Source organism: Saccostrea echinata, unplaced genomic scaffold (genome assembly GCF_033153115.1).
Source record: "Saccostrea echinata isolate AGI-Se365-2 ecotype Australia unplaced genomic scaffold, CSIRO_AGI_Sech_v1 ptg000022l, whole genome shotgun sequence".
NCBI lineage: Eukaryota > Metazoa > Mollusca > Bivalvia > Ostreida > Ostreidae > Saccostrea > Saccostrea echinata.
Window position 1 is genome coordinate 11,306,533 of NW_026889771.1, and position 11,157 is coordinate 11,317,689.

The window sequence follows — 11,157 nt, forward strand, 5'->3', positions numbered from 1 at the left end:
AGTTATTAGAGAGCATGTATTCTTATTCCAGAAAGAAGAATGCAAGATTAAATTTTATTAAATATTTGTTTCTCTCGTGCGAGCTAGAGAGCAAGTCATATCCAAGTCTCTCACAGATGACATTCATTCTGTCTACTTTTGGAAGGCTTAGCTTAGAATCTGTTTTAAATGCTTAAAACAATTTTGAGATCAACATCTCTTTGTTTATTTCACTCCTCCTATGTCTTCTGTAGAGACTGTTAGAATTTCAATGGGCACTAATTGTGCTCCTTTATATTATAAGCCGACCTGTTTTTTATATTCCTACCAAGCAGATTATAAAAAAAACCTCTCTACATGAGAAGAAGAAAACACTTGCTGTGGTCTTCAACTCAACATTCGGATGTATCGACGAAGTGTTATCAATTAACAATAGTTACTTCCATTCCTATGTTGACTCGATATATTTGACATAAAAGACAACACAGTATGCCACATCTGTTTCATATTTGGATGTTTTACTGACTATAGACGATGTGCCAACTAAAAACAAAATTGTATGACAAGCGAGATAACTTCAGCTTTTCCATCGTCAACTTTTCTTATTTATTTAGTTAATATTCTGCTATCACTTGCTTATGCTTAAGGTGTTTACGTCTTCCAACTTATACAATACTCAAGAGCATACTCTGAGTACCGTAAATATTTGAACTGAGGCCGGCTACTGACAATTAAATTGATGTTACAGAAATTTCAACAATCTCGATTTATGTCAGCATTTTGTAAATTCTAAGGGCGTTATCGTGATCTTGTTAGCAAATATAATTTATCATTGAGTCGTATTTAGGCCTTTGTTTTTATACTAAATTTGACTACGGAATGATCCGTCTTCCTGATCAATCCATAGAGTTCACGGGGGGGGGGGGGGGGAGGGGAGGAAAGACCGGTCAACAGTTGATGATTAGGCCTCCTAGGCGTCTGATCCTACCTTTCGAATTTCTGGGAGTGTGTGTTTTATGCCCAGATTTGTATTGCTTGTAGATTTTTTTTCTTTTGAGATCGATCATTGTTGTTATCTTCTTTTTTTTTCAAGTATGTTTTGCTTGCTAGTGCCCCCAACTGAAAATGTTTGTTTGTGCCCCCCCCCCCCCCCGAACTAAAATTTGGGCCTGTCCACAGCCATGCATTTACCTAAAAAATTGCCAAAATGTTCACTAAAACATCGATAATGAGATAAAATTAGAGGATTTTTTTTTTATTGTTTCTTCTTATGTGCTCTGCATGTGCCCAACATAAATTAAAAACGAAACTGTGTTGAAATATGTCGGGTTAATTACATTTCACTGTTATTTGCGCGAGTTCAGATATGGAAGAATTTAAGATATCCTCCGATTGCACTCATTTCACATGAAAATGGTCAGCAAAATTCACTGTCTAGTATCAGCGGAAAGTCCCCTGACAGGTTTAACACATTGGAATGTGATAGACGTTATATTATAAACTGGAACAGAGAATTAATATCTATCTGTTTTACAATCAAGAAATACATATGGGTGAATTCAAACATAATGACCACCAAATTGAATTTAAAAAAAAAAATTCAACTACTCATAACATACTTTACTTATATCATTATATTGTATATGCATTAAAGTTAAAATTCCTGAATATACAATAAAATAGACAATTGAATTAAAAAGTTTCAGGATTTTATTAGTAAAACTTTATTTGAAAAAGTAAAACATCACAATATCCTAAAAGACTTTCTCTAAAATACATAATCAGAGAAATGAAGTTATTATAGTTTTTCATGCTTCATAATGGTATCAGGGATATAAATGATTACATCTAAACCTTGATGGAGTTTCTCCTTTTGTATATGTGGAAAATATGTGGCTTTTTGATTGTTATTTTACATCATTTTTCAATTATGGTTTGAAAAGTTTTAATATGAAAGAAATATGAAACAATAAAATTCCCCCAAAATCACTTTTTTGTCCATATAAGTCACTTGTTGAAATCTGAACCCAAAATAAAAAAAAATTTGATATTAATAATACAAGTTTTCTTACAAAAAATTACTAGATTTTGAATTGACCCTATTTTACGTTATTGTGTTGCACTCCTGATATTTATATGTATTTTATAGATGTCAGTGTGTTTAATTTTTTCACTCATAAAAAAATCAAAGAAAAGATAAAAACACATATGAATTGATCAAGTTGAAAAAGAGAAGGATTTTAATAATAAAACTCTCAATAATTTAGAACTTGATTATTCAAATAGATCATTATTAATTAAAGAATATTTCCTAGTACGAACTGAAGTCTTTTCATCATAAAACTTGAATTTTTAAAAAAAAAATGTGTTGCACTCTTGACCATAGAAATATAGATCTGAAACACAGACAGACCCTGTAATTAATAAATCTATTTAGTAAAAATGTGCTTCGTGTCTTTATTTTCTATAATAAAAACAAGAGAATCATATACTGATAAAAGTTTTTCATGCTGGGGGGGGGGGGCAAAACATCCAATGTTGCACTCCTGACGTTATTGGGTATGCACAGATACTTGACTCTCATTAATGCTGCTTTTGATTTATATAACATTTTAATGTTTTAAATTGTATATCAGTTACTGTTTTATACTTTGAAAATTCTTTTTTGACTTAATTGTCTTTCAAGTTGTTAAATTTTATATATATATATATATATATATATATATATATATATATATATATATATATATATATATATATATATATAGGCAAGACTTCATTTTCTCTGTTGCACTCCTGACGTGGTATAACATTTTCTTTCAACATCAGCCATGACTACAACTTGGTCACAAAAGTTGCTATAGTCTACATTTAAAGCTCAATACTTTAAATATTATCAGAAAAGTCTTAATTTCCAGCATAGACCATTATTATTTATTTCACAGATCTTTAAAAAAAATATTGATTTTTCAAAATGTCACAAAAAAGATGTTGCAGTCCTGACATTTTTAGCATCATTTTTGGGCAAAACTTTTTTGTCAATTGAGATATCAATGCTATATTTGGCAGGTATTTAGACACTATCTAAAGACATATGTTGAGATATAGAAATTTATTCCCATTGCCTGTATTTTTCGTGCAGGTTGAAAAATATGTGTTTGGTCATTTTATTAATTCACTCATATGCACTGTGATTTCAAGTCAACATGTGGGGACAATTTAACTACCTTGCATTGCCTTTTTTTTCAGTGTCTCCAATATTTCTTGAACTTCCTCAAAAGTAAAGAGAAAACACGACGATGATCATGGAAATATCTTTTTTTTTAAATTTTTTTTCATTAAAATCCAGCAATTTTTTCATTTTACATTTTTGGGTCTATAAGTAACTTCATCTAACGTAATACAATCACCGATAATAGACATATGGCTTTAACAACACAACCAGCAGATCTAGAGCATGCTGATATACAATTGCATGAACAAAAGAAATGCATCAGTCAAAATACTCTGTAGCATTTTGAAGTATTGGTCTCCTGACTTCCTACCCACGGTTAGGACATCTGCTCCGTGGGTCGCAGTAAGATATCATGAATCTAAAACATAAATAGCGCATTTCATAAATACCATTTGTAATATTGTATATCCCTTTCATGATGCCGATATTTAAGAAATAAGATATCATTTTTAGAGTTTCATTGGGATATGACATGAAGTCGGTCACGTGATCAAATTCTATAGCGCCCTTCGGATGTTATGGAATTTGATCACGTGACCGACTTCATGTCATATCCCAATGAAACTTTAAAAATGATATCTTATTTCTTAATTATAGGAGTAACATTCATTTAGAGGGTTACAGAGTAACGTAGAGGGTAATTACAGTACTAGGAAGGCGAAAAGAGTAACATGGATAATTACAAGAGATTTCTAGTGTTATAACAGTTACATATAGTGTAATGCACAGAAGGTTACAGAAGTACTCTAGATTATTAAAGGAGTGTTATACATGTAACAGTTAAATATAAGATTATGCCCAAATTATGCCCAAATGGTTACAAAAGTACGCTGAGGGATATATGAATAACAGCGGATTATTTGAGTACCAACGCATGTAATGAGTAACAGAGAGTGGTATAGGAGTAACATCGAGTGTTGTAAAAATAACGTGGAGGGTCTTACCACTATTACACAGAGATTCATATGAATAATATTGAGGGTTTTAAGAGTAACATACAGGGTGATCCGGGTCAAAAAGTAATAACATGAAAGTTTACAAGATTAACAAAGAAGATTACAAGAGTAACAAAGAATATAGAAGATTACACATACAATATTACAAAAGTCCAGGGGGATTACTTAAGTACACAGTTAGAGACTGAGAGGGTTAAAGAATAAGATAGAAGTTTATAAGGGTAACATGTAGGGCTACAAAAATAACATAAATGTACTTGTACAAAATTATATCAAGAATCATATATTGGGTTACAAAAGTAACACAGGAGGTTATGTTACATAGAGGGTATATGAGAAACTAAGAGGCTATAAGCGGACAAAAGGCCTATCTTTGCTTAATTAATCTTAATTGAATAAAGAAGTATTGGACCATTTTACATCGAATGAAAATGAATTGTGTTATTTTTTTTCTGCCAGAAAAGATTGATGTGAAACGAGGTAACTGTAATATTCGTACAAAAGTCGATTTTTTTTTAATTCTATGGATAAAAAAAAATCATGCAATAAATATGTTACTTTAATAATTATCTTTCCTTTGCGTGTAAAAAAAAAAATCATTCTTATTTCCGTCTAAAATCAACGAAATTCTTTGGATTTTCATGGATAGATAAACATGAATGAAAATACACTTTCTTCTATAACATTTTTAAGGGAGATGATAATGCAAAACATTCAATACTGTAGAATGAAATTATTATTTCCTAGTAAAAGATATACTTTAAAATCACATATTTTCGTGGGGTAAGATTTTTCGCGGTTTGAGGGGAAAAGGTGTGTTCGTGGGTATTTGATTTCGTGGTTGACAAAGTATTGAGTTATTATACATTTGAAATTTAACAATCCGTGGAGGATATGAATTCTTGGGTCTCTTCTTTCCATGAAAACAACAAAAATTAACCCCCCCCCCTCCGAAAATATATATTGTGTAATTTATTTATAAAGAAATAAGTATATTATGTATTTTTATTGGGTGTTATTGGCCTTTCACTGTCTTTACCTCTCTTGTTTATCAGAGAATGTGGTTTCTACGTCTATCACTTGAAGAAAATAAAAATATTGTGCTAAAGCGTATTCGGTTACAGAAAAATAAAAAACTTACTTGTACGTGTGGTGGTGCACTCAGTGCATATAAAACTGCGTCCGCTAGGTCATCCGCCTCCAAACACTAAAACATTCGTACATTATACAAGATTTTGTTTTCTTCTAAACACTAAAACATCAGTACATTATACTGATATTATAGCTTGCTTTCTTGTGATGGCAATTAAATCATCCCTGATTTTATACAATAAAAAGTTTGGCTTTTTTTTTATTTCAGTAAGATGTTGTTATTGTATACTATAAGATTGTGAAAAAATTGGATCACAGTACAGTAGTCAAAGTAATCGTAATAGTAATCTCTTATATTAATTAACTGTTAAAAAAAATAAAATAAATAATAATGATAAAGTTTTTAGGGAAGGGGTACAACAACCATTTTTATAAATATAAACCGGTGTCTCACACGAAAAACATTTTCTTCTTTCATGTAATCATGTTAAAGATGAAAGAAATGTCTTGTATGAATTAATAAACAAATCCTGTAAGAATTTTCACAACTTGGACAGTGATAATAAGTTAACTTGGCTTATGACCAATGAGGATGTGCAAATACTAATTCAAGCTAGTAAAATGATTCTGAAAGCTGGAATATAAAATATTAGTAAATTTATTAAGGTCCATTCTATGTAAAGTACATAGTTTTTATATGTTACTTGTGTTTTCCCCCTATATCCTTCAAAAGTGAAATGATTGAGTGCCTTGAATACTTAGGGTACGGGTTTGCCAGTAAAATTGACTGTGCAGAGGCATCGTCCCCTGGTACCCTCTGTGTTCAAGCTACCTTTTCTACACTAAACAATAGTATTAATATTACTTATTTACTGTTAAATATAATTGTATATTTGTGTATATATGTGTATTATAATAATGTATGTAGGTATGCATATGTTTGTACGACTATGTATATGTATGTGGGTATGTAACTATGTATTTTATACTAGAATGTAAAATACCTATAATCACTTTAAAAAAGGTTGAATTTAGTAGGTACATATAATTATTTGTCAATTTCTTTATCTTCCTTCAGTTTTCTTCCTACTCAATATTTTTGATCCAGTTTCAGACTATTGTGATTATGTTACAAATCTTGCATTTTCATGAGTATCCTACTCGTGGTATTGTACATCTTTCATTTATACCCTCAAGATAGATATGATTCATATTCTTTCATATTACAATATACTTTAATGTTATTTATATGTAACCATTCTGAAATAATTGTATATGCCCCCTGAGGGCCCTTGATTGGTGAATAAACATATTCTATTCATTATCGCAGCTCTTTAAGGACAGATGATACAAACATTTTTTTTTCTTTGGAGGAGACTTGATATCATGTCACAGTTTTAGAAAAGTGGATAATTCTTTGAATTTTTCTCCTTAGACTTGGAGAATGAAATACCTTCCTTATTTCCCCCAAAAAGTACACAACTAGAGTAATCATGGTAAAATTGTTTAATCTTCATTCATTTCCCTTTTTTTTCTTCAAAAATGTTTCTAAAGGAGCACAGAGTGAACTGATATTACATTTACTCAATAACCTGTTGTATTTTCTTGCATTAAAAGAAATGACACTTGGAAAATATTAGTTAATACTTCAATAAAATTACAAATATGGACAAATCACACTCAATAAAGGTTTACAGATGAAAATAAATTTCAGAATATGTTAGTTTGGTGCCAAAAGTGTAATATAAACTTTAAAACAATATACCAAGCCAGGTGAATTTTATGAGGAAAAACAAAATGGTAAAAATCAGCCTATGTGCTATGTGCTGATTTTTACCATTTTGCTTTTCCTCATAAAATTCACCTGGCTTGGTATATTGTTTTAAAGTTTATATTACACTTTTAGCACCAAACTAACATATTCTGAAATTTATTTTCATCTGTAAACCTTTACCGAATGTGATTTGTCCATATTTGTAATTTTTTGAATTATCAACTTATATTTTCCAAGTGTCATTTCTTTTATGCAAAAAATACAACAGGTTATTGAGTAAATGTAATATCACTTCACTCTGTGCTCCTTAAGAAACATTTTTGAAGAAAAAAAGAGGGAAATGAATGAAGGTTAAACAATTTTACCATGATTACTCTAGTTGTGTACTTTTTGGGGGAAAATAAGGAAGGTATTTCATTCTCCAAGTCTAAGGAGAAAAATTCAAAGAATTATCCACTTTTCTAAAACTGTGACTTGATATTAAGTCTCCTCCAAAGAAAAAATTGTTTGCAACATGTCCTTAACGTTTAGAAATTGAAATCTTCCTGCTCACAGAGAAAATTTTGTTCGTTTATTTTCGCCCCTTTCGCCCTCGTCGCCAGTGGGCGAATTTAGAAGTGGTTATTTCAAAGAGGACAGCAATGTCTTTTACATAACCACTGTGTCTGTGAGAATTGTGAAAGTGTGAAATGGCGAAAAAAATAATCCTGTATACAGTATATATATATATATATATATATATATATATATATATATATATATATATATATATATATATATATATATACACACATGACTGTATATACATTGTATTTGTTGTTAATAACGGACATTTTAAACTTAAAGTTGAATGCAAATGTCTTTCCCTGATTTGATATTTTTTTTATTCATTTTGACAGATACCTTAGTTGAATTCCAGAAATAAGTTTTAAACTTCTGTAAAAAGAAAAATTATACCACGAATATGATGGAACCGCGCAATCTAATTAAAATTAGATGTTCGGAACATCTTATTTTAATTAGATTGGAACCCGCGATATATAGAATGAGAATGGAGCATATACCCTTGATGTCTCTTATTTTCGTTTGAAAGTTTAAAACATGATTACTGTACTCATTATCCATATCTTACATGTACCGGTATTCTACATAGCTAAATGATTTGAAAAAGTCAACTAAAATTAAATGAAACAAAATCAAACCTAGGATATAAATTTTGTTTCTCAATCAAGTTTAATTAACTCTCGGAGACCTTCAATAAAAATACTTTGATTTCCGCTGACCTTGAAGTGGCTGCAAATAGCCTTTCCCTTCTCCTCGCTTTTGTGCATTCTTTGCTGGAATTCCGTGGCTACTAAACCGGGACTCACAGACTGTTAAGGTAAAAAAAAAAAATACATTCACTATTTAGGTACCTTATACTCTGCATAAATTTTCTCCCCTTCTTCTTTACTTTTTGTTCGTCTTATTTCAAACTCCGTTTTCACCATCCCAGGGCTAATAGCCTGTACATGAATATTTTGTAAGTTCACGTTAAAGGGTACATGTAAATATGCTCAGTTAAGATAATAATTGAAATACATGTACAGTAATAGGGAACTTTTTGTCAGCACAATTGACCCCTCCCCCTTTCAAATTGTTAACAAAGTTTGAAGAGAGGGAACGGAAAATTCCATAACAAAACTATTTACCTCTTTGGGGCCAATTAATACTATATATATAAAAGCACTTCTACGATCTATAAATCTTATATTTTAGTCAACAAGATGAAGTTTTGATCTAGATTGATTTCATTTAATTACATTCCTGTGCTAAGACAGAAATATTTATTAATAAGAGAAATGTTCGTAAGTGCCGATTTCTCGAATTGATGGGAGAGAAGAGGGTGGTGATAATTGGGGGGGGGGGGGGGGGGGGGGTTGGCACAAATGAGAAATTAAAATTCTACACTTATAACTTCTAATGTGTACAAAAAAATGAGAAAAAATTCACCGTAACACGTATGTGGGTTTCCAGTTGCGTGAGTTCGTTTCTTATTCCTTCTAATAGTCCAGACACGGCATATTTTGTGGCCGAATAAAAATGTCCGCCGGGATTTCGAATCACACGATGTCCAGACATGCTGCAAAACAAACATAACACCACCAATTAATTCGAACACTTGTAAAGAGATTATATACCTTTTTCGTGAGTGAAAAAGAGCCATGAACGCCAAATCTACAGTATATCATTATGGTATAACTATTTATGGAAGTGTACAAGATTTGTGTATTACGTGGTAACGATGCTTTACAGCGCTAAAATATCATTCGAAGAGAAAAGAAGTCAATCATATGAAGAATAAATAAGTTTTAATCAGTAGAAATAGAATAAAAGGCTGCAACAGAATAATATCTAAGCAAAATATCTTAGATATTGTATTATGTTATTATTCAAATATATATTTCTTCATTAAGTTTCACTATTAATTCTTACCTATTAATCAGAAAAATATGACCATCGTCTACTTTATTTTTCTGCATTTGTTGAAAAGCTTCTTTGGTACAAATACAAAGAGCCAAAACATTCACCTATTAAGAATACATGTATATATGTTGTGTTATTTATTATCTGACCAGGAAAGGTGGTTAACTACTATCTTTCCTTCGTATTTCCTTAATAATAAAAAATGATTCCCCCACACGAACCCCCCTCCCCCCCCCCCCCCCCAAAAAAAAACACGGCTGAATTTGCCAGAAACCATACTCTGAAACTTTCACACGAAATTAAAGAATTTCTGTGTGGAATTTAGTGATCAAGAAAAGAACTTTATAATCATATCTAATAATTACTTAACGTTATCTCGTAATTTTCTTCGTCCACAATGCGTCTTAAAAGTTATAGCAGTTAGGACAATTATCTTACATCTAGCATATTCCGCCAGTCCGCAGTACTGCCAGACAGAAGAGGCGAGTTATGTGCCAATCCAGCGTTGTTAATACAAACATCCACACCGCCTAATTCGTCCTGGATCCGCCCAAACATCGAAAGAATCTCCTCCTCTTTCGTAAGATCACATTTCACTGGAATAAGCTGTCCTTTTTCTGATTTCAACTCGTTTTTTATTGCCTGGAATTTAAAAAAAAAAAAAAAAAGCATCTCACTATGCATCATTTTTTGTTACCCCCCACTCGTCTCTAAGCTAAAGATGTCCCTTCACCTTCTCATCTCAACTTAAAACTCTGGGTTAATTCTCCCTCCCTGCTTTATTCTTATATAATGTTGTCAAGTTTCAATGGTTGCATTTACTCCCTGTCTATATACAGTGACTGACGGATTTAGAGGGTATGCCCCCCCCCCCCCATGTTTAAACCTAAGATAAATCATGCATGGTTCCTTCTTTGAAAAGAAATCAGTTATTTGATAAAAGGGTATATCTTTCTTTATTCTTAAAAGACAGTCCGAGCTTTCTTGGGGTCTGACTCCAAGGCTTTGATTCCACAGACCTTAATATGAACTATAGCTGTTCATCATGACGATAAGAAATAGTAAACATGCTTACTTATACAAGACTTCAATTTTACAAAATCTGTAGAATCCAGGAGCTTCCGATCCCCCATCCCCAATCCACCCCCAAAAATAAATCATGGTTGAAATCTCTAGAATCTCGGAGCTTCCAGGGGCTTATTAAGTTTGCTCTGGACACTGGGGCCTCGATTCTGCCCCCAGACCCCTTGCCTAAACAACTCCCCCTCCCCCCGAGACTTTGAGTCATGGATCCGCTCCTGTTACCTGTTTTACGCCTGCAGCACGAGTTCAACAGTTCAAAGAGTATTTTGTTTCTAATAATAAATGCCATTGCTAATGTGTATCGGAGACATACCTTTTTTAAAACATTTGGACACACTCCTTTAGATGTAAGAGATTTATTCTTCACATGCAGTTACCTCAATTTGTTGGACGTTTCTCGCACAGCCAACTACTTTCATTCCATGCTTAACAAGAGCTCTTGTAATTGCGGCCCCTATCCCAACCGAAGCCCCGGTCACCAGCGCTACCCGTCCAACCCAACGCTCCATATTCTGTCGGCCTGTCCGACGTTATCATCTACCACTGGCGAACTGGTATTTATGTTAAAGGTT

At 32.2% G+C, this 11,157-nt stretch overlaps 1 protein-coding gene across 3 annotated transcripts; it reads right to left on the reverse strand.

Annotated features, from left to right (window-relative positions):
- Nucleotides 1-3,315: 3,315 nt before the first annotated feature.
- Nucleotides 3,316-11,157, reverse strand: LOC133190911 (dehydrogenase/reductase SDR family member 11-like). 3 transcript variants are annotated; one of them, XM_061326596.1, is made up of 8 exons: nt 10,963-11,157; nt 9,941-10,144; nt 9,512-9,606; nt 9,029-9,158; nt 8,452-8,541; nt 8,320-8,409; nt 5,312-5,377; nt 3,316-3,572 (listed from the first exon to the last, which is right to left on the reverse strand). In XM_061326596.1, exons 1-8 carry the CDS (start codon nt 11,092-11,094, stop codon nt 3,531-3,533), a joined length of 849 nt encoding a protein of 282 aa, XP_061182580.1. In that variant the 5' UTR covers nt 11,095-11,157; the 3' UTR covers nt 3,316-3,530. The 3 variants fall into 3 exon arrangements, with proteins under 3 accessions (XP_061182580.1, XP_061182579.1, XP_061182578.1); XM_061326595.1 differs by lacking the exon at nt 8,320-8,409 and having other exon boundaries at nt 10,963-11,155; XM_061326594.1 differs by lacking the exon at nt 8,452-8,541 and having other exon boundaries at nt 10,963-11,150.

What these genes read in the sequence shown, in the direction of transcription:
- LOC133190911 (XM_061326596.1), bottom strand. Translation starts at nt 11,094, where the DNA reads ATGGAGCGTTGGGTTGGACGGGTAGCGCTGGTGACCGGGGCTTCGGTT. An exon ending in CATATTTTTCTGATTAATAG is followed by an intron (nt 9,159 to 9,511) that starts GTAAGAATTAAT and finishes TTTGTTTTGCAG; the next exon opens with CATGTCTGGACATCGTGTGA. An exon ending in AAACCCACATACGTGTTACG is followed by an intron (nt 8,542 to 9,028) that starts GTGAATTTTTTC and finishes ATTCATGTACAG; the next exon opens with GCTATTAGCCCTGGGATGGT.